Source organism: Stegostoma tigrinum, chromosome 17, assembly GCF_030684315.1.
Source record: "Stegostoma tigrinum isolate sSteTig4 chromosome 17, sSteTig4.hap1, whole genome shotgun sequence".
Taxonomy (NCBI): Eukaryota; Metazoa; Chordata; class Chondrichthyes; order Orectolobiformes; family Stegostomatidae; genus Stegostoma; species Stegostoma tigrinum.
In genome coordinates, this window is record NC_081370.1 from 4,959,088 (window position 1) to 4,983,639 (window position 24,552).

A 24,552-nucleotide genomic window follows, 5' to 3' on the forward strand; every position below is an offset into this window, starting at 1 on the left:
GCCCAGATCTTTAAGTTGGCTGGGTATGGCTAGCTTAGTAGCTTGGCTTTCTTAGAAGTACATAGATATCATTCCTTGTCTGCAGCTCAAGAATGTTGTCAGTCAACCGTACCTGAAAAGCTTTGTTTGGACAGTCAAATCAATCTGAAATGCTGCAATGAAGCATCTAAATCTCCTCAAAATGGAATGAATTTGGCATCCTTCGAATGCATATCAAGTAATAATGAATGCATTGTAATATTTGTATTACTTTGGAAATTATCAGTGTTTATTATATTACATAGAGTAGCTCTGTGCTGTCGAGATTATTGCAGTGTTACTGTGTAATATTACGGCTTGCTGTAGCCTTAGAAACGCATGATGCTGTCATATTCATGTTTTAATGTTATTATAATTTTAAATGATTGTTAGTCACAGCTCTCTAAGTACAGTTTATTTAAAACAGAGTGCCAACAGATTTAAAGGAAGGCATCTTACATTTAAGTGAACAGAGACTTGGTTGTGACATTAATGTGCCAAGGGAACATTTGGTTTATCCATTAAGGTTTGTACTCTGAGGATGAACCTAGTTCAGTCTCAGGAACAGTTAAAAAGGGTCAGAGCCATTGCACTAAGGCTAATGATAGGTTTTGTGAGAAAGCCGTACTCACTGCTGGAAGAATACAACCGGAAATGCCTGCACCGTGTAACAACATTAAAATGTGCTATAGTTTTCATTTGAGGCCTTGAGATTTGAAGCCAGTGAAATTACAAATGATGCAAATGATCTTGAATGATCAGGGATAGAGTTGAGATGATCCCCGAACACTGTGATCACAAACTGAAATACAAATTATTACCTCAAGCTACACCCTTTCTTTTGCGTAGATTCAGAGAAATGCATTCTCTGTCTTCTTTGATGAGAAGTTTTCCATTCCACTGGACCCCTCTGCTCTTGAGGAGAACAGTCTACGCTTTTCAGTATTTGGAATCGATGAAGATGACAGAAACATCAGTACAGGGTTGGCAGACCTGAAGCTGTCAGACCTGGATCTCAGCTGCCGTGCCTTCAATACTTGGCTTTATCTGCAGGATGTCAATAAGGTGAGAGAAACACAAAACAAATAGCATTCAGCAGGGGACACTTACACAGCGCCAGCAATGTTTCATTCATTAACATATTAACAATGTATTTAGCACAGACTGGGAAATGTCCCAGCCTAGTTGCTAGAATCACTCAAGGTGATAATAACTATTTAATAACAATTAAGATGGAATTAAAACTGATCATGATTAAGGACATTAATGTCTTACATTATGATGGTGAGATGAAATTTGTGATTATAGTTACAAGGACTGAGATGTTATTTATCCAACAATGAGGGGTATAACTACTTTGTCCTTGTAATGGCCACAGGGGATGTGAATGCACCACGAAGTAAACTGACCTACCAGCTGGAAAACAAATCAACTTGTCAAACATTACTGTGCCTAATGCTGATTTTCATTTTGCTGGATCACTGAACTGTTATATGGACAACTGACCATACTTCTGTCTGTTAGGCAACGGACACAGTTGGAGAGATCCTGCTCTCTCTCAGTTACTTACCTACAGCAGAGAGGCTGACAGTAGTGGTGGTCAAAGCCAAAAATCTAGTCTGGAACAATGGAAAGACCACATCTGGTAAGTGAAGCAGGTGGGGTCGAATCAGGTTGTAAGCAATACTTCTCAAAACATCCAGTAGAATTTAATTCAGTGCCTGGTGCTCCACAGATTCATGGGACTTGCTGGTAAATCTTCAAAACCCAGTTATTATTTTTTCACATTAGAAATCCCTCACTGTCAACATGCTGGCGGTTGCTGTTGCCCACAAACTCAACTGGGCTCACCACATAAACTACAAGAGCAGGTCAAAGGCTTGGAATACTGATTCCCCAAAGCCTGCCCATCATCCACAAGGCACAAGTCAGGAGTGTGATGCTCCCACATGCCTGGATGAATTTCACTCCAACTGCACTCAAGACATTAGACACTATCCAGGACAAAATAATTACTTGATTGGCACCTTGTCCACAGACATCCACTCCCTCCACCGCCAATGCTCAGTAACTGCAGTGCACACCATTTACAAGATGCAGAAATTCACCAAAGATCCTTAGACAACACCTTCCAAACCCATGATAAGTAAGTTTGTGTATGGCACAAAGATTGGCTAGATGGTCAACTGTGAGGAGGAAAGTGTTAGTTTGCAGGAGGATTTGAATGGATTGCTCAGATGGGCACATCCACGGCAAATGGAATTTAACCCTGATAAATGAGACGTGATGCACTTTGGGGATAAAACAACAAGGCAAAGGAGTACTCAGTAAATGGCAAGACCTTAGGAAGTTCAGAGGAAGGGAGGGACCTTGGGGTGATTATCAACACATCCCTGAAGGTAGCAGGGCAGGTTAATAGGGTAATAAAAGAGGTACATGAGATGATGACAAAGTGTGGAGCTGGATGAACACAGCTGGCCCAGCAGCATCTCAGGAGCACAAAAGCTGACGTTTCAGGCCTAGACCCTTCATCAGAGAGGGGGATGGGGAGAGGGAACTGGAATAAATAGGGAGGGAGGGGGAGGAGGACCAAAGATGGAAAGAAAAGAAGATAGGTGGAGAGGAGAGTATAGGTGGGGAGGTAGGGAGGGGATAGGTCAGTCCAGGGAAGACGCACAGGTCAAGGAGGTGGGATGATGTTAGTAGGTAGGAGATGGAGGTGCGGCTTGGGGTGAGAAGAGGGGGTAGGTGAGAGGAAGAACAGGTTAGGGAGGCAGGCGCGAGCTGGGCTGATTTTGTGATGCAGTGGGGGGAGGGGACGAACTGGGCTGGTTTTGGGATGCGGTGGGGCGAGGGGAGATTTTGAAACTTGTGAAGTCCACATTGATACCATTGGGCTGCAGGGTTCCCAAGCAGAATATGAGTTGCTGTTCCTGCAACCTTCGGGTGGCATCATTGTGGCACTGCAGGAGGCCCATGATGGACATGTTGTCTAAGGAATGGGAGGGGGAGTTAAAATGGTTCGTGACTGGGAGGTGCAGTTGTTTATTGCGAACCAAAGGAGGTGTTCTGCAAAGCAGTCCCCAAGCCTCCGCTTGGTCTCCCCAATGTAGAGGAAGCCACACTGGGTACAGTGGATACAATATACTACATGGGCAGGTGTGCAGGTGAACATCTGCTTAATGTGGAAAGTCATCTTGGGGCCTGGGATGGGGGTGAGGGAGGAGGTTTGGGGGCAAGTGTAGCACTTCCTGCAGTTGCAGGGGAAGGTGCCAGGTGTGGTGGGGTTGGAGGGCAGTGTGGAGCGAACAAGGGAGTCACGGAGAGAGTGGTCTCTCCGGAAGGCAGACAAGGGTGGGGATGGTAAAATGTCTTGGGTGGTGGGGTCGGATTGTCGATGGCGGAAGTGTCGGAGAATGATGCGTTGTATCCAGAGGTTGGTGGGGTGGTATGTGAGGACAAGGGGGATTCTCTTAGGGCGCTTATTGCGGGGGCAGGGTGTGAGGGATGTGTGGCGGGAAATGCGGGAGACACGGTCAAGGGCGTTCTCGACCACTGCAGGGGGGGGAGTTGCGGCCCTTGAAGAACGCGGACATCTGGGATGTGCGGGAGTGGAATGCCTCATCCTGGGAGCAGATGCGGCAGAGGTAAAGAATTGGGAATAGGGGATGGACTTTTTGCAGGGGGGTGGATGGTAGGCAGTGTATTCTAGGTAGCTGTGGGAGTCGGTGGGCTTGAAGTGAACATCAGTTTCTAACTGGTTGTCTGAGATGGAGACAGAGAAGCCCAGGAAGGTGAGAGATGTGTTGGAGATGGCCCAGATGAACTTGAGGATGGGGTGGAAGGTGTTGGTGAAATGGATGAACTGTTCGAACTCCTCTTGGGAGCAAGAAGCGGCGCCGATACAGTCATCAATGTAACTGAGGAAGAGATGGGGTTTGGGACCAATGTAGGTGCGAAAGAGGGACTGTTCTAGGTAACCTACAAAGAGGCAGGCGTAGTTTGGGCCCATGAGGGTACCCATGGCCACCCCCTTTGTCTGTAGGAAGTGGGAGAAATCAAAAGAGAAGTTGTTGAGGGTGAGGATGAGTTCAGCTAGGCGGATGAGGGTGTCGGTGGAGGGGAACTGGTCAGGCCTGCAGGACAGGAAGAAGCGGAGGGCCTTAAGGCCATCTGCATGAGGAATGCAGGTGTATAGGGACTGGCCGTCCATGGTGAAAATGAGGTGTTGGCGGCCAGGAAATTGGAAGTTCTGGAGGAGGTGGAGGGCGTGGGTGGTGTCATGGACATAGATGGGGAGTTCCTGGACCAAGGGGGAGAAAATGGAGTCCAGAAAGGTGGACATGAGTTTGGTGGGGCAGGAACAGGCTGAGACAATAGGTCGACCAGGGTAGGCGGGTTTGTGGATTTTGGGAAGGAGATAGAAGCGGGCTGTGCGGGGTTGGGGAACAATGAGGTTGGAGGCTATGGGTGGGAGATCACCTGAGGTGGTGAGGCCATGGGTGGTGTTGGAGATGATGGCTTGGTGCTCGGGGGTGGGGTCATGATCAAGGGGTCGGTCGGAGGTGGTGTCGGAGAGTTGGCGTTTGGCCTCGGCGATGTAGAGGTCAGTGTGCAATACTACCACTGCCCCTCCCTTGTCTGCAGGCTTTATGGTGAGGTTGGGGTTGGAGCAGAGGGAGCGGAGGGCTGCCCATTCTGCGGGGGAGAGGTTGGAGTGGGTGAGAGGGGTGGAGAGGTTGAGGCGGTTGATGTCTCGACGGCAGTTGGAGATGAAGAGGTCGAGGGAGGTTAGGAGGCCTGGGGGTGGTGTCCAGGAAGAGGACTTGGGTTGGAGGCGGGTGAAGGGGTCAGTGGAGGGACAGTTCGGCTCCCGGTTAAATAAGTAAGCGTGGAGGCGAGGACGTTGGAAAAACTGCTCGATGTCCAAACGTGACCGGTATTCGTTGATGTGTGGGTGGAGGGGGACAAAGGTGAGCCCCTTGCTTAGGACATGCTTGCTTTTACTAGTTGTGGCATTAGAACAGGGAAGATATGTTGGAGCTGTACAGAACTTTGGTTCGGCCCCAGCTGGAACGCTGTGCATAGCTTTGGTCACCACACTCTAGGAAGGATATAATTGCACTGTAGGTGTCGCAGAGGAGGTTCATCAGGATATTGTCTGGGATGGAGCATTTCAGCACTGAAGAGAGGCCTGACAAGCTTGAGTTCATTTAATTGGAGCAGAGGAGGAACCCAATAAAGGTGAGTAAGGAGCATTGGCAGGGTGTATTAAAAGCAGCTGTTCCTATTTGTGGAAAGGTCAATATCAAAGGGGAATAACTTTAAACTGAAAGATAGAAGGTTTAGAGGGAATTTGAAGGAAAATGTTGGTGGTGAGAATCTGGAATGCACTACCTGGCAAGGTCGTTGAGGCAGGAGACCACAATACCTTTAAAAGATACGTGGAGAAGCACTAAGTATGTCCTAACAGGCAAGGCTATGGCCTTGTTGTGAGAAAGTGGAATGAATGTAGTTGGCGGTATGTTTCTGGCAGTACAGACTCCACAGCCCGAAGGGCCTGTTCTGTGCTGTATGATTCTGTGATACTTCTTAAAAAAAAATTCTGTAGACTGCAACACAGACAACGCAATCTAATGACAAGAATAAAGTAACTGGGTCAGCTAGGTGGGTGGACTAATGACTGCAGATGGATTTTAACATGGAAGATGTTTTAACACCTCTGCTCTCAGAGGCTGGTTAAATATTCCATCAAAGACATAGTGAAAGGGTAAGGTGAGAAGGCAGATTCACTGCTTAAAGAAACACAATGCACCCCATACAGTGGAAAGTAAGGAGGATGAACTTGCTGAGTCTAACAGGACTAATACAAGCTCAATTTTACTTGATTGTAAAAGCATTTTATAGCAAATTTGTCTCCAAGGAAGTAATTGTAAAATGACAAGCCCACTTTCAATTACCTTTCCAATTTTTTCCAAGCATTTTTTATGAGTTAGATGCAGGTTAAAGTACTTTTCAGCTAGCTAAGTGCTGAGTAATAATTATCATCTTCAATTTCTCACTGCTATCCAGGTACCAGGATAGCACTCATGTTATTCAAATACAAGCAGCTTCAAACCCACCCCTTCGGAAGCTTCCGTTTATCTGTTTTCAAATTATAGGTTTCATACTTTCAGAAGTAACTCTGAAAATAGAAACTTCCAGCATGTTTTGCGAATAACTATCAACCAAAGTGCCACTTGGCAATGCTGATTTAATGTGCCAAATATTCCTGTTCTTTTGGAGCTGAAAGGAGGAGGACTGATAAAATGACCGGGGCAGCATGGTAGTTAGTGGTTAGCAGTGTCAATTCCAGCCACAGGTCTCTGGCTGTATGGAGTTTGCACGTTCTCCCCATGTCTGTGTTGGTTTCCTCTAGATGCACTGGTTTCCTCCCACAGTCCAAAGATGGTTGGGTGGATAGGCCACGCTAAATTGTGCAGTGTCCATGGATGCACAGGCTAGGTGGATTAACCATGGGAATGCAGGGTTACAAGGATAGGGTAGGAGAGAAGTGGGCCTGGGAGGAACGCTATTCAGAGGTAGGGTGGACTCAATGGGCCAGATGACCTGTTTCCACACTTTAGGGATTTAATGATACCATGACAGTATCTTGCTGCTATTATGCCACAGTGCCAGTAGTGAGGAAAATTGGGAGTTCAGGTGCGGCATCTCAGCAGACACTTTGCCCACGTCAGGAGGGCTTACTGCCATGTGGAGAGATTGCCAGGTGAAACTTGGTGTCTTCCCAGTGGGTATTGATGGGAATGTCCACCATGGGTATTCCGTGGCCCACGGGGGGGGCTCACAGTGATACTGACTGTCTTTGCAGCAATGGTGCTGCTCAGCAACCCCCACTCTCTTTCTGAGATAATGGGAACTGCAGATGCTGGAGAATTCCAAGATAATAAAATGTGAGGCTGGATGAACACAGCAGGCCAAGCAGCATCTCAGGAGCACAAAAGCTGATGTTTCGGGCCTAGACCCTTCATCAGAGAGGGGGATGGGGGGAGGGAACTGGAATAAATAGGGAGAGAGGGGGAGGCGGACCGAAGATGGAGAGTAAAGAAGATAGGTGGAGAGGGTGTAGGTGGGGAGGTAGGGAGGGGATAGGTCAGTCCAGGGAAGACGGACAGGTCAAGGAGGTGGGATGAGGTTAGTAGGTAGCTGGGGGTGCGGCTTGGGGTGGGAGGAAGGGATGGGTGAGAGGAAGAACCGGTTAGGGAGGCAGAGACAGGTTGGACTGGTTTTGGGATGCAGTGGGTGGGGGGGAAGAGCTGGGCTGGTTGTGTGGTGCAGTGGGGGGAGGGGATGAACTGGGCTGGTTTAGGGATGCAGTGGGGGAAGGGGAGATTTTGAAACTGGTGAAGTCCACATTGATACCATATGGCTGCAGGGTTCCCAGGCGGAATATGAGTTGCTGTTCCTGCAACCTTCGGGTGGCATCATTGTGGCAGTGCAGGAGGCCCATGATGGACATGTCATCAAGAGAATGGGAGGGGGAGTGGAAATGGTTTGCGACTGGGAGGTGCAGTTGTTTGTTGCGAACTGAGCGGAGGTGTTCTGCAAAGCGGTCCCCAAGCCTCCGCTTGGTTTCCCCAATGTAGAGAAAGCCGCACCGGGTACAGTGGATGCAGTATACCACATTGGCAGATGTGCAGGTGAACCTCTGCTTAATGTGGAATGTCATCTTGGGGCCTGGGATGGGGGTGAGGGAGGAGGTGTGGGGACAAGTGTAGCATTTCCTGCGGTTGCAGGGGAAGGTGCCGGGTGTGGTGGGGTTGGAGGGCAGTGTGGAGCGAACAAGGGAGTCACGGAGAGAGTGGTCTCTCCGGAAAGCAGACAGGGGTGGGGATGGAAAAATGTCTTGGGTGGTGGGGTCGGATTGTAAATGGCGGAAGTGTCGGAGGACCTCCCAGTCGCAAACCATTTCCACTCCCCCTCCCATTCTCTTGATGACATGTCCATCATGGGCCTCCTGCACTGCCACAATGATGCCACCCGAAGGTTGCAGGAACAGCAACTCATATTCCGCCTGGGAACCCTGCAGCCATATGGTATCAATGTGGACTTCACCAGTTTCAAAATCTCCCCTTCCCCCACTGCATCCCTAAACCAGCCCAGTTCATCCCCTCCCCCCACTGCACCACACAACCAGCCCAGCTCTTCCCCCCCACCCACTGCATCCCAAAACCAGTCCAACCTGTCTCTGCCTCCCTAACCGGTTCTTCCTCTCACCCATCCCTTCCTCCCACCCCAAGCCGCACCCCCAGCTACCTACTAACCTCATCCCACCTCCTTGACCTGTCCGTCTTCCCTGGACTGACCTATCCCCTCCCTACCTCCCCACCTACACCCTCTCCACCTATCTTCTTTACTCTCCATCTTCGGTCCGCCTCCCCCTCTCTCCCTATTTATTCAAGTTCCCTCCCCCCATCCCCCTCTCTGATGAAGGGTCTAGGCCCGAAACGTCAGCTTTTGTGCTCCTGAGATGCTGCTTGGCCTGCTGTGTTCATCCAGCCTCACATTTTATTATCTTGGAACCCACTCTCTTTCTGTCCAGATTATCAGGCCCTTGTTGACCGAGCATGGTAACCCCCAACTTAACACAGCTGCTTTCAAGCATGCCTCACCATTGTGATGCTCTTTTCCAGGAGCTAGACCCTCAGACTGGCCAACACTAGCAATGGGGACCTTTCTTAATTGGAAAATGGGTCTGATGGAAGGCTCTTAGTTAACTATTGACTGTCCCTGCTGACAGCAGAACAGGGTCATATCACCCTCTTTATTTGCAGCAATGGGGCTTTTATTACCAGCCCAAATCAATCCAATGAAGCTAACTCTTGGAGGTGCAAACTGGTGGTGAAACTCCTATGACATAAGTCTACGCATTTGATTATGTAGTTTGATCATGTTGATACTCACTCAGCGTATCCTAGGAGTATTCAGTGTAACAAATGTGGGCTGGTCCTGCTTGTGTTCACTTTCTGCAATGTGGGTTTATTCTTGTCAGTATTCACTGTCTGCCATATGAGTGATCACATTGACGGATTTTGCATCAGTTAATTTTAGCAACTTTCTTGTAGAAAAAAAAGTCTCCTTCAACACTGATCCTTCTTCATCATAAGTTGTAAGAACGGTGGACTTTTTGGTATGAATTAATTTTGCTTTTGTAACTAAGTCCAACATTTCACAATACTTGAATGAATGATGTCAAAAGGAGGCATATTTAGTACCAGATCAATACATTACCAGGATGATATTTAATTAGATTGGCAGAAATTGACAAGTTCCAAAAACCAGTTTTGTTATAATTTATGTTATCCAATAGACAATTAGCAGCAAATTCACAATAGACAGAATGTCAGCAAAAGAGGCAAAAATATGATAGGAAAAGGTAGAGCAGGTAGCTCTGTTAATTAAGGATGTCATCAGTACTGTAATGTGGGATGATCTTAATTCAAAAGAGCAGGTTTGGACACAGATACCAAATAGGAAAGATAAGAGGTCAATTGTGGGTATTGTTTATAGGCCCTTTAATTTCAGTTACAATGTAGGAGAACAATACAAAAGAAGAGGTCAATGGGACATGTAAGAAAACTATCACTATAATCATGAGTGACTTTAATCTATATGTAGATTGAGTGAATAAGATTGATAAAATTAACTGGTGTGTATTCAGAACAATTTCTTGGAGCCATACATTCTGGGGACAGCCAGCAAGTAAACTATCCTAGGCCTGGCAAGTGCAATGAGACATAATTAATCAATTACCTGGTGGTAGGGGGGCCTGTAAGTAACGGAGGTCACAACATGATATAGAATTTTACATTCAGTTTGAAGAGGAGAAATGTAGTTCTAAGTCTCACATTTTAAACCTGAATAAAATAGAAGGGTATTGAGGTAGTGCGAGCTAAAGCAAACTGAGAAACTAGATTGAAAGGTCAGAGCTTAGAAATGGAGAAACAGACTTTTAAGAAGATGCTCAATAAGCGGTAGCAAAGATTTGCGCTTCCAAGAAAGAAAGGTTGTTTGAGGAGGATGCATCATCTGTTGTTGATGTAGGAAGTTAAGGATCATATCAAATTGAGAATAAAAAAAACACTGCGCAATTCTGCAAATGTAATCAGTCAGGTTTTAAGAAAGCACAAGGAATGACTAAAAAAAGAAAATAAATCAGATTATGAGATATAGTAGTATAAAAGACAGTTTCTGCAAGTATTTAAATAGGAAAAGAGTAACTAAAGCTGATATTCCTCCTGAAGAGAATTAAACTGGTAAATTAATGATGGGAAACAATGAAATGGCTGAGTGGATGGCTTGATATTTTGTGATTGTCTTCACTGTAGAAGTCTTAGAATATGTCCAAAAAATAATTGAAAATCATGAGGTGAATTGACAATCATAATGTTACTGGGAATGAGCAATGTAAAACCATCACCATCACCCAGGAAAACAATTCAAACTAAAGGCTGAGAAGCCCACAGGACCCAATAGTCTGCATGTTGAGGTCTGAAAGAAATGGCTACAAAGAAAAATGATGCATTGGTCACACTCTTCCTAAATCCCTTAGAATGCAAAAGGGTCCCAATGGAAAATGGCAATTGGTTCATCTTATTTAAGAAAACTAATGGGAAACAGAAAATACACAAGAATGAACTTTTTGTGGTTGGTCAGATGTAATAAGTGCTGTGCCACAGGGATCAGTGCTGGGGCCCCAATTCTTTTTGATTTAGATAAATTATTTGAATGAAAAGGATGATGGGATGGTTGCTAAGTTTGCTGATGACCCAAGGTTAGGTTAAGTGAGGAGGCAAAGATGTGATAAATGGAGCAAAATATGGGATTGTCAATTTTTACGTCTGTATTAAAAAAAAGCATGTTACCTAAATGGTGAGGGATTGTAGAGCAGTGGACTGTATGTGTCCTAATGTTTGAATGGCAGAAGACCAATTTTCTCATGCAGAAAATGACTAGGAAAGCTCATGGATTTTGTTTTTATGCGAGGAATTGAATAAAAGAGTGCAGAAGTTATGCTTAAGTTATGCAGGACACTGGTGAGACTACACCTGGAGTACTGTATACAATACCGGTCACCTTATTTAAGAAAGGATATTAAATGCATTGGAATGCACATCAGAGAAGGTTTAGGAGCCCCAGCATTGATCCCTGTGGCACAGCACTTGTTACATCTGACCAACCACAAAAAGTTCATTCTTGTGTATTTTCTGTTTCCTATTAGTTTTCTTAAATGAGATGAACCAATTGCCATTTTCCATTGGGACCCTTTTGCATTCTAAGGGATTTTGGAAGAGTGTGACCAATGCATCATTTTTCTTTGCAGCCATTTCTTTCAGACCTCAACATGCAGGCTGTTGGGTCCTGTGGGCTTCTCGGCCTTTAGTTTGAATTGTTTTCCTTGGTGATGGTAATTGTTTTACATTGCTCAAACTAATATCTGGGATGGACATGTTGTCTTATAAGGAAATGTTGACAGGCTAGGCTTGTATCCGTTGGAGAAAGCCTTTTGGTATTGGGAATTTCTACTTGCTTGAATCACATAGTTTGTGTGGGGCCTTGACAGGGATGTGAAAAAGATGTTTCCTCTCGCGGGACAATTTAGAACTAAAATTCACCATTTAACAACAAGAGGGTGCCATTTAAAACAGAAGAGATGAAATATTTTCATAGAAACCCTACAGTGTGGAAGCAGGCCATTTGGCCCATTGAGTTCACACTGACCCTCCAAATATCATCCTACACAGACCACCCCTGCAACCCTGCATTTTCCTATGGCTACCCCACTAACCTGCACATCCCTGGACATGATGGACAATTTAACATGGCCGTGGGACTGTGGGAGAAAACCCATGCAGATTCCGCACAGACAGTTGCTCAAGGCTGGAATCAAACCCAGGCCCCAGATGCCGTGAGGATACAGTGCTAACCAGTGATCCACCATGCCATTTTCTTCCCAAGAGAGTGATGGGAATAGGGTTCTTGAATGTTTTAAGGCAGAGCTGGATAGATTCTTGGCAAGGAAGGGGTGAAAGTTATAGAGTAGATGGAAATGCGGATATGCTGTTACAATCAGATCAGCCATGATCCTATTAAATGGTGGAACAGGATCAAGGGATCAAATGATCTACCCCTGATCCTCGTATGCTCCCATCTAAAAGGGGAGACTAGAAAGCAGGTGAATAAACTTTAGTTAGCCAAGTATCTGTCACAGGGAGTTCATTGTAAAGGAAGTTTAGCAGGATGCTTAAAATATCATGATAATAAAATGTGAGGCTGGATGAACACAGCAGGCCAAGCAGCATCTCAGGAGCACAAAAGCTGACGTTTCGGGCCTAGACCCTTCATCAGAGAGGGGGATGGGGGGAGGGAACTGGAATAAATAGGGAGAGAGGGGGAGGCGGACCGAAGATGGAGAGTAAAGAAGATAGGTGGAGAGGGTGTAGGTGGGGAGGTAGGGAGGGGATAGGTCAGTCCAGGGAAGACGGACAGGTCAAGGAGGTGGGATGAGTACTAACCTCATCCCACCTCCTTGACCTGTCCGTCTTCCCTGGACTGACCTATCCCCTCCCTACCTCCCCACCTACACCCTCTCCACCTATCTTCTTTACTCTCCATCTTCGGTCCGCCTCCCCCTCTCTCCCTATTTATTCCAGTTCCCTCCCCCCATCCCCCTCTCTGATGAAGGGTCTAGGCCCGAAACGTCAGCTTTTGTGCTCCTGAGATGCTGCTTGGCCTGCTGTGTTCATCCAGCCTCACATTTTATTATCTTGGAATCTCCAGCATCTGCAGTTCCCATTATCTCTGCTTAAAATATCATCATGGCTTTGTGAAAGAAAAATGTGTTTAACTAATTTACTTTTCTGAGCAGTGATAGGCAGTCAATACAATTGCAAACCATGCTTAATACAGGTGTTCAGAAGAAAGGTGAGAAAGCGAATATAATAAGCAAAGAGGAATTGTGAAAAAAGGCTAACATTAAAGGAACGTTGAAAAGTCTTCTATAAGATCATCAGTAATAAAAGAATGGTAATAGAATGATTCGGGTGAATAAAGACCAAAAAGTGGCTTTACACTTCAAGGCATGTGGCATCGCTGAAGTCTTAAATTAATATTTTGAATGTGTCTTTACCCGGGAGGCAGATGTAGCCCAACTGATTGTGACAGAGGAGGAAATTCAGTCACTAGAAAGGGTTTAAAGTTGCTTAGGAGGAGGTATTGGGTAAGCTGTTGGTATTTTAAAGTTGAATAAGGGACCAGAAATGGAATGAGATGAATATTGAGGGAAATGAGTGTGGAAATTACAGAGGTACTGGTAATTATATTCAGTGTTCCCTAAATTTGGGGGTGGAAATTCCCCAGGAGTCAGGCTATTCCTGATATATAAAAATAGGTTTTGGCATGCAGGGCATAATTTCAAAGTTTGCAAACAACATGAAAATTGAAAGAATTCTAAACTGTGAAGAGGACAGTGTAGAATTTCAAAAGGATGTTGGTGCAACAGGCAGACGGCTAGCAGACATGTTTTAATGCAAAGAAGTGTGAGATGATGTATTTTTGGTATAAAGAATACGGAGAGACAATATAAAAGAAGGGGAAATTGCTGGAAAAGCTCAGCAGGTCTGGTAGCATCCGTGGAGAAGAAAGGTCACTTTGACCTGAAATGTTCATTCTGATTTCTCTCTACAGATGCTGCCAGACCTGCTGAGTTTCTATGTTTGTTTCAGATTTACAGCATCCACAATTTTTTTGGTTTCTATAAAAGAAGGGGAACTGTTCCAAATGGTGTGCAGCAGCAAAGATACTTGGGTGTGTCCATGCATAAATCCATAAAGATAGTAGAACAGGTCGAAACAGCTGCTAATAAACTATGTAGTATTCTTGGCTTCTTGAGGTGTAGCATAGAATACATATACTTGGAGGGTATGTTGAATTTACTTATATAAGACATTGATTTGATTTCATCTGGAATATTGCGTGCAGTTCTGAGCAACTCACTAGGGGAGGGATGTAAATACACTGGAGAGTGTGCAGAAGAGACTTATGAGAATAGTCACAGGATGAGGCATTTCAATTTTGATTGGAAATGTTATTACCCTTTGAGAGGAGAAGGCTAAGTTGAGATTTGAGAGAAGTTTTTAATAGCATGAGATGTCGGAACTGAACAGATAAAGAGAAACTTGCACATGGATTGAAAACAAAAGGGTACAGCTTTAGAGCGCTTGTTCACAAGAATCGAACGTGAAGTGAGGGAACAAAAAAACCTTTTCACTCAGCAAGTAGTTAGGGTCCAGAATGCACTGTCCAGAAGTTCGGTGGAGGCATGTTCAATTCACACACATTCATGCGCATCAGACGATCATTTAAATAGTGTGCAGGGTTATGGGAAAAAGGCAAGAGCATGCCAATAAGTAAAATGCACAGACAGCCAATGCAAGGACTGAATGGACTGAATCACAATTCTGTGATTCGGATTCTGTAATACTGTGTGAAAATATGGCAGGGAGAACAAAAAAAATGCAGCATACTATTTAAATGGAGAGAGATCAAAAAATCAGTCATACAGGGGGATTTGTGTGTCCTGGTGCACAAATGGCAAAACATTCACACGTTGGTACAGCAAGTGATTAGGAAGACATGTGGAATGTTGTCACTTATTACAAGAGGAATGCAATATAAAATTAGGGAAATTCAACTGCAGCTTTACTTGGCCTTGGTGGGACCACATTTGGAGAACTGTGTACAATTTTGGTTTCCTTAATGGAAAAGAAAACATAATTTCATTAGAAGTAGTTCAGAGAAAGCTCACGCATTTCTGGGATCAAGGACTGATCTTACAAAGAGGCATTGAACTGATTGGGCCTATGCTCATCTGAGTTTGGTGGAATGAGAGGTGAACTTATTGATGTATAAAAGCTCATGGGAGGACTTAATAGGGTGGTTATGGGAATTATGTTTCCTCCTGTGGGGAAGACTGGAACTGGGGGACACATTAAAACGATGAGGAGGAGAAATCCTATCTATCAGCGTCAATAGTCCATGGAATCCTCTTCCCTAGCAAGCAGTGGAGGCTGGGTCATTAAATTTGTTCAAAATAGAACTGGATAGATTTCAATAGACAAGGGAATCAAAATGAAGGGTTAGGGGAAACAGGAATGTGGAGTGAAAATCACAACCAGAATTATGTTCTTTTTAAATAGTGATGTGGAAGTGCCAGCGTTGGACTGGGGTGGGCAAGGTCAGAAGTCAGATAACACCAGGTTATAGTCCAACAGGTTTATTTGAAATCACAAGCTTTTGGAGCACTGCCCCTTTATCAGGTGACATGTTGGACTGTAACCTAGTGTTGTCAGACTTCTGGCCTCATATAATGGTGAAGTAGTCTTGAAGGGTGAATGACCCATTCGTCCCCCTAAATCCCATGTTCCTACTCTTTCCTCTACCTCAGAATATATTTGTTTATAATAAGAACTTTAATTTTCACATATAATAACACTCTGTCCTTTTCGTGGCTGTGTACAGATCCATTTGTGAAAGTTTATCTCCTTCAAGACACAAGGAAAATAAGTAAGAAAAAGACAGCAGTGAAGCGAGATGATCCTAATCCTGTTTTCAATGAGGCCATGATATTCTCAGTACCCGCGATTGTTCTACAGGTACGAATCGAGCATATTGTCTGTTTTTTTTTCTCCTTGCCATAAATTCAATTGCTTATTGTGTATGTATGATAGTCAATTTCTTTCTGTCCAGTGTTGGACTGGTGCAAAGGAGGTGTCCAAAGGAAAGGCTGACCATGGGAGAACTATGTGTCATTCAGCAATAATAACTGGAGGCGCAAAACTGATTATGTAGGCTCTTCAGTATCCCTTGATTCTATTTTATAAACATCACTGTTAAGATTTCACACAAGCTACTGTATCATCATTGGCTTGCAGCTTAGCCAATGCAGATTAATTTCAATTTCATAATAAATAAGCACTGATGTGAGAAATTGATGATTTACAGTCTTTCTGAGCTAGATGTAGAAATTCAGTCCACTGTGGCCTGTTATCTGTTGGAGGCTGAAAATGTGTCTAACTGTGCTGAGCACCAACAGCATTGTCTGTTGCTGGGCCATTACAGCATTGACTTGACTTCAAAAGTATTTCATCGGCTGTGAAACACTGGGATATCTGAGTTGATCAAAGATGCCATACAAATGCTGGCACATGGGACTAGACTAAATCAGGACATCTGGTCAGCATGGACAAGTTGGACTAAAGAGTGTTTCCGAGCTGTACCCTCTATGACTCTAAATGCAAGCCTTTCCTTTCCAGACTGGGTGTAATAATTAACAGATTTAATTTGAAAATAGTATCCGGTAGAGCTCACTATCTATCATTCTGTCACACCTAGATACAATCTGGTGCAACCTCTATTTCATTTCCAGTTCTAATGCAGTAAATCTTTATGTATAAATGATTTTATCATATAAATGAACAGAATTAGTAAATATTATAGAAAAGACTTGCTTCTCAGCTTGTTCTTCTCTTAGCCAGTGCAGAAACTAAAGGGAAGACGCGTCCCAAAGCAATCCATGTATTAGTGACAAGTAGGAATTTCAACAGAAAAGGTTAGTTTTAACATCCAGCATCTAATTTTTGCCACCGAATTAAAGTACATAAACCATGTTAACACCACTCTGCTACTTAATAAGTGAGGAGGACAATATTAATTATACACACACACACACCCACCCCTCCCTCAATGAAGAATGCCTTTGAATACTTTCACTGAAGCATATCATAACAGGACACTGCAATCCCCAATTCTTTCAAGAGTTTAAATGATCTATGAATTTTGTTGTGGCTCAGGAATTATCATTGAGAATAACAGTGGCTGAATGCATTGAAGATGGAAGAACTGAGAACATAGGACACGTAATCATTGGGCCTGAGACCAGTGGGATGGGCGGCACTCATTGGAATCAGATGCTGGCAACATTAAGGAAACCCGTCTCCATGTGGCATGCTCTCCGAAAGAAATAAAGCAAAGCAACAATGACATGTTCTTGGCACGTGTAAATATTTTGCATGGTGACTAAATTCTTACATTTTATGGCTGGTGCTTTGGGAAATTCAAGTTTGAGACACTAATTTTCCTTTTACTTTATTGACTTACTTGCATCAGCCTTGTACTGGAAAATGTGTAGCAGGATAGTGGAAGAGCCAACTACAAATCACAATGAACTTGGCTTGATAATTGAATGCATCGATAACAAGAGCTGATATGAAGTTGCTATCCTATTGTGTGCTTCATATTGAATGGTTCATATATAGGTGAAGAATGATTAAACATAATAAAGAGGTAATTGTCTGATGTTATTACCCATTCAGAAAGCAGAGCTATGTTAGCCCTAGACCTACAAATAATCCCACGTATTAACCCTGGACTGAATCCTTTCCTAAATATTTGCCTTTTTCAAACTATTTATGCTGTAGCAGTGAGAAAGAATTTGCAAACAATTGACTGATATATTGCGATGATCAGACTTTGTGGATAAATAGGGATCCTGGATGTACATTATTGGAACTACAAAATAACGTGAAAGGCAGGAAAGGTTTTGTGCATCTTCTGGCTATTTGTTTGGGTGTTTGTTGAATAAATAAGAGGAGCGAGCATACTGTTTATGTCATGCATAAAACGGTAAATTGTCAGGGTGCACTCAAGGCATATGTGGTTTTGAGTTGATTTGCAGTTATAATGTACACAGATACCTGCGCATATATATATATATTTGAATTATCTATTATGTTGTGGTAATGAAGTCAGACTTGTTTTATATGTAATTCTAGTTCTTTCCTTCTGATAGTTCCATTGAATGTGCAATTTATTAGAATTTGCCAGTGAATCAATGAAGGCATACTAGTTTTCAAAATGTGATTGCTTTACAGAAAAATGTAGAAAATACTTGGTGCTGTTTGCAACCTATGTATGTCTAATGAGCAATCCCAGCTTTCTGATGACTGCTCTGATATCCATTTTTCCTGGGGTTGGCAATAATCCAACAGGAGCCAGCTGGGTTTGAAATGTGTACCTGCTTGGGCAAAAAAACTTTGCCCCTACACTTCCTTGGGCAATATATTCCAACTTGCTGTAATTTTACTGCTCTGAGTCTTTGCATTGGAGCAGATATGGATTAGAACATTAGTCTTTCCTCATGGGGTTCCAGTTGAGACCACTTCTGACAGGACTAATTATGTATTATTGATTTTCTCAAATCCAAATATGAAGAAGAGAGAAATTAAACTTCTTATTAAATTTATAAAATAATGTACTTTACAGGCTGGGAACTTGAAGGCTTCCCCATCATAATTTCAACAGGTACAATCCTTCCTACAGATGTAATCACCGTTGTAGGAGCAAACAGATTAGATTGTAAACAGTATAGATTGTTTATTTGCACCTTGCTTGCTGAAAATCCCAGTGGTTGGATTATAAAGTATTTTACACTCGTCTCAGAGGACAGACTGCATTCAGTAATTATTTAAAAGAAATTTAAGCAATAATAAATAAAAATTATTAATAACAAACTGTCTCAAATATATTGGGTTAACAGCCTTGAATTGATGAATATGTAATGACATATTGACCTTTTAAGCATTGAGTGATAAATTCTGATGCTACACTTAGAACACAGTAAGAGCAAAACAGTTTGTTGTGAAAAATTGTCCTAACATCATGGTCAATTTAACAGTATTTTAAATGTATATTGTGTATCACTGATTGATAATGGACACGTCTATATTGTCATCTGATTTTCACTTCAGATATGAATAGCCACAAAGATTAATTACCTGCTGTTTGCTTTTAAACAACAACTGATTTACATATCTCTGGCAAAAGGAAAATTCATCACAGAGCTCTCCAGCTTACCTTGAGAAATTCTGTGTGAATTTGTTCTCCCTTAAGGCAGAGTATTGGGGAACTACATATTTTTCCAAGCCCCGTTCAATCACGAAAGTGTTGTATTTTAAAGATCACACCCAGGAACAGATGAACACTGTTTCATTGTGTCAATGTTTCAGTTGTACACTCTTATCTAAAGTTTGATTTGGTGAGCTCTGTCGAACCAGCATATGCCTACGGAAAATTTTGATTGCCTTCTGGTAACTGGGTTTATCGATCTAATGACATGTGGAAATTTTTGAAGCCATCAGAAAGAGCAAATCTAATCTTCTAATGGAAGATTGGGTTTCAGTTCTCAGTCTAAGAGGTCAATCAGTAATTGTCCTTCTAACAAACTGCATCATCTAATCTTCATAATATAGCAATTCTTTGTTCGTCCTCCTTTGACAGGTATAAACCTGTATCTAACTCTTTACCTTCAAACAATGCTGATCTTGCTAATGTTCATCTTGCCTAGCGCATGCCCCATGCAACACACTCTAAGTTTTTTTTCCACCCTATGATTTGTATGTCCTTGCTTACAATGATCTGCCTGTACTGCTCATAAACAAAGCTTTTCACTGTAATTAGGTACATGTAACAATAAATAAATCAAATCAAATATCCCATAGATAAAGACAACGATCCACCTTGGCTCAGGCTAGCACTTTTTCCCCTACATCATGAAAACGATAGGTTCAAGCCACGCCCAATATTACATTGTGGTGCTTAAAGGGACTTCTGCAACTTTGATATGATATATAACAAACTACCCCTTTGCCTTTTCAAGTGGATGCAAAGGTCACATGTACTATTTAGAAAAATAACCAAGTTCAGGAGCGAACACCTACCTTTCAGCCAACATCTAGCCATTTACCATATTGTTATTTGTGGGACATCTCACAGATTATTTTGGCATTACATCGTTGGCTATAATCAGCTTTGGGCTGACCTGGACGAAAGGTGTAGACATATGCAAGACTTTAGTTATTTTTTGGGGACAATGTCAACCAAAATCTTTAGGTTAAGCATCATTCTTGTTTTTTCTACTCAATAAATGAGAACAAATACCATTGAACAGCATGGGAACTTCTATTGATTAAAAACAAATCTAGTATCAACAAAATATGATATGTTCCCCTTTTTGAAGAAGAATTAAGAAAAAGATTCAATGGTTAGAAAAGGATTCAATGCAGAATCTGATGAAGGGTCTAGGCCCGAAACGTCAGCTTTTGTGCTCCTGAGATGCTGCTTGGCCTGCTGTGTTCATCCAGCCTCACACTTTGTTACAATGCAGAATCATTATCTTCTTTGCTGACAGATTCAGAAAAAAAGGGTCACAATAGTAACACCATTCAGTGATAAAATCAGAAAGAATTTCATCAAAACAAAAATCGTCATGGAACTCTATAATTCACACAATCAAAAATCTTTGGGTGCTGGGTATTTTGAATGTTTTGAGTCTGGGAGCATTGGGTTTTAACTAACTGAAGCTGTTGAGTGGTATGTACCAAAAGTGGCCAAAATTGGGTTGAGGTGCATGTCTCCCATAGTCTGATTAAAAAGGAGAACATGTCCAGGGGACTGAACAGCCCACCGTTTCCTCAAATGGTACAGTAACATTAGGAATACCTGATGTAAATAGATTTCATTACTGTGAGGCACTAAAAAAGTTTTAGTAATAAGTTTAATAATGTGAAAAATAACATTGTGGTAATGTAAGAGTATTCCTGTACAATATGAAGATGGGATATATATATATACACACACATGGAGATTAAATTAAGTGAATATTTTATAGATTTTTAATGAAAAAATTGTACATAATGAAAAATGAATTCAAAGCAGAAAATTATTACTCATAATACAATGCACTTATATAGAGATAATGATAAATGGTAGCTCTTTTCTATAAGTTTTCAAATACTTGTTTAAAAGGTTTGCGAAAACCATAGAGAGAAATTAATTTCCATGTTTGGAATTTCATCCTGTTTTGCTGCAGAACTCTTCTTGTTTTAAACACAATCCAGACTAAGTAATAAAACTAGTGTTTGGATCCTTCTGTAGATACTGTCACTTCACGGGAAATGAAAATTTGCAAGTAATGAATTGGAATATAGATTGTAAAGAGTGATGAAATAGTCTTCTAGCAAAGGTAGTTGGATGTGGCGACGTGAGAAAAAATGTTTGCCATTTGGACGGGGTGCACTATGGTAGGTCAATGCATGATTCTCATCTCTATCAAGTTTATGATTTGCACCATTTGTTAAGTGACTCATACATTCACACTGATAGCTGGAACAGTTAATCATTTGTGCGTAATGACAACACACTGCCCATGTGGATAAGTGTGCTCATAGAAGCCTCATTCTTAAGGGATTCCAAACACGCACCAACTTTTCATCATATCACTAATGTTTCTGCCAAACTTCCAGTGAGATTGAAAGAAACCCTACAGAAACTCCAGGTAGTGGTGTTCAGTTTCTTTGTCTGCAAAACAAATTGGATAGCTGGATAAAAGTGCAGGGATAAGGAAATTAACCAGCTAAACACATTTATAACTATTTGCTTTATAAGCTGGAGTAATTAATCTGAAGGATCAGTTTTTGCTTTATAACTTCTACATATTTTAATATACGAGTGAGAAGATCCTGGTTAATACTCAATTAATGTTCTGCTCTTTCAGAGAGAGAACCTGCAGTAACAGAACTCAGTAACTAGATAAGAAGGATAACTAGGACTGGGGGCACTTATAAATCAAGAGAGCTTATAGGTAATGCTGGAGAATCTTCTGACTCAACTGCAATTCACTACTTAGCTGACGAGACATCTATTATCGCATTTTTCTCAGGTATGAGAAGACTTAACAACAGAACATGTGCATACGCATGTACGGAATGACGAATTAAATGAGGTAAATGCGCAACAGAAAAACCGTCAATTGATGGTGTATACACATTCAAACATGCATTTGAAACCAAAGTTACCTTCCTTTAATAATTATTGCAATACATTACTTTCTAAAACGGAAAGCAAAAGTTATCCAAAAGTAAGCTACTCCTTGACAGGTTGGACAACGGCTGATAATTCCTGAAGTGGTAATGAATAGGGAAGTGGGACTCACTGGAAAGCACTGGCATAAAAGGCCAGGCCACGTGTCCTCCTATGTTCCATGATTCAATGGCTTTATTAGTTTAGCTGTATTCATTTGGGGCCATAAGTGCAATCAACATGCGCTCAAATGGAGATGCCTGAACAGTTTAGGTTTTGTACCTCATTGTCATGTAGAAAGGAGGTCAGAGGCTACACAGCTTTATGTGCAGGTGTTCCAAGAAACAACTGAGGATTATGATGATTGGCTGAGCCTCAGAGGTTAAGGATGGCAGGGAAGGGAAGCAGATGAGAGCTGACGGTGGAGATCTCAAAACTGGGGGCAGTGCTGATTAAAGTATTCACCTTTTATTCATTTCAGGCAGTTTAACATCACAATTACAGGCTTCTGAAAAGAACCACTGATGCTGACTTGCCTTAGGTGTTGGTAAGGAGCAAGGAAAAAGGTGCTAACCATCTTATTTAAATACATTAATAGCCCAAACCTGCTTCTCATGTAGATGAAGGACAATTACTGTTTGGCCCTGACCAAAATGGCATAAGGCATAGGCTGAATGATTTACGCATCGGAGGAACACCATATTGAAAATAAAACAACATCAGTGATGGTGAAAACCTGAGATCTACAGAACTGTATTTCTAGACCAATGAGCTTCTCTTCAGCAGCTTGGAAGGATCGTCCACACAAATTTTACAGGGCTGCAGCTGAATAAAATTCACTAATGATATGATATATACAGCCAGCCTACAGAATGCGAGCCTCAATGTACACAGATTCTCTCTCACTCCCAGGTATGTGCAGCTGATGTTAACAATACACTGGTTTGTCCTTAAGGACCTCCTCTAATCCTGGACAGCCCACTCTTTCTCATCTTAACACACTATGCTATAACCAGCAACAGCCAATGCATATATGTTGCATTGAATTCCCAGCTTTGCATTTGGTCAGGTTTTACCATTAACAAAACTATTTTTGCTCATTTACACTGACTCATTCTCAGGTAGGAGCAAGACTCTAGCATGCTATCAGATTTGGGTGGAAAGTCTGCTGCTATTTCTTTTTACTGCCCTCACTTCCTTTTATGCACGTAAACATTAGTATCAAAATTTATACACAAAGGTTACCAGTGGGATGCTGGTTTCTCCTTTATGCACGCTTACTAGCATATGATTTTATTAATAAAAATTGCAATTAAAACATTATGAACAAAAGTAATTTCCATGAATGGATTAGTTTAAGTATGTAATTCTACACAAGGAATAAGTGTGGAGGGTAGAATAATAGTGAATAGCCAACCGTATTGCCAACTTACTAAACTTGGTGGCCCGTCAAAAATACTGTCAGCCAATTCAGTCGATGACCAAGTGTTTTTGAGTCACTGTACACTCTCCTGTGAGATATGGAAAGAGGTGACCTATTCAGTTTCAATTTAGCATATCAGTGACTGAAGTACAGATAACAGCACAAGGAGAACCTTTAAAGGGTATAAATTTGACAAACTAACTGAACTTCTAGGATTTGAATTTCAGGTCTGCAAAATTAAATGGTTATTTGGCACACAGCTTGAATGGCATTGATGTGCCAGAACCAGCCCTGAAAGGCACTGCCATCAAAGTTTTTCCTCACTTTCATCGTGCAAACTAGAACGTTCTTCAATTGCATGGTTTACCTGTACCATTTGCTAAATGTAAACTTTCCTTTTCAAATAAATGGCTTCTTTCAAAATGAGACCACTTGTGAAACTGGTGCAATTTTGTAACTAAAAACCAGTTTTGATTTGAAGCTGTTTGTACATATTGTGGGAGATATATGTTCCCTTTTAACTTTGGGCTGCATCATTTTGGGCTATTGCCACTTAGTCCTTGAGCTTGTACTAATATCATTCATTACAATCAGCACTGTAGACAGCAAGAGAACAATAGTTGGAGCGTCTGGGGCTCTCAAGACCAAGCTAAACAAACAAGGTAACATTTCCTCTAAACTCTGGCTGGAACTATTCCAAGTGGTTTTATTACATGATGACTGAACCCTGATCAAACAGCGGTATAGATGGAGTCTCAAGCTGACTAGATGTTGCAAAGCACAAGATTCAGTTATGACCTGTAGAATCCTATCCTTGTTATAAAGCCACACAACACAACCTGTCCACATTGACCATGTTCCCAAACTAGTCCCATCTGCCTGTGCTTGGCCCATATCCCTCCAAACATTTCTTATTCATGTATTTATCCAAATGTCTTTTAAACGTGGAACTGTACCTGCAACCACCTGTACCTGGAACTTCATCCCATATGTGAACTTCTCTCTGTGTAAATAAATTGCCCTTCGTGACTGTTTAAAATTGCTCTCCTCTCACCTTAAAAAAAACCCTCACCCTAGGAAAATATTCCCACCTTATCTACATCATCATGATTTTTTACACCTGTATAACATCACTC

General features: G+C 42.2%; 1 protein-coding gene across 14 annotated transcripts in view; it reads left to right on the forward strand.

Moving 5' to 3' along the window:
* syt12 (synaptotagmin XII) overlaps positions 1 to 23,842 on the forward strand; it is a 218,333-nt gene extending 194,491 nt beyond the window's left edge. For 13 of the 14 annotated variants that reach the window (XM_048545953.2, XM_059651898.1, XM_048545951.2 and 10 more), the window contains 4 exons: positions 868 to 1,083; positions 1,543 to 1,663; positions 15,598 to 15,731; positions 16,929 to 23,842. In XM_048545953.2, the coding sequence (XP_048401910.1) occupies positions 868 to 1,083; positions 1,543 to 1,663; positions 15,598 to 15,731; positions 16,929 to 17,102 (645 nt within the window). In that variant the 3' untranslated portion in view covers positions 17,103 to 23,842. Of the gene's footprint in view, positions 1 to 867; positions 1,084 to 1,542; positions 1,664 to 15,597; positions 15,732 to 16,609; positions 16,688 to 16,928 lie in introns of all 14 variants that reach the window. The other variant, XM_048545960.2, reaches the window with a different exon arrangement.
* The last annotated feature ends 710 nt before the right edge of the window (positions 23,843 to 24,552 follow it).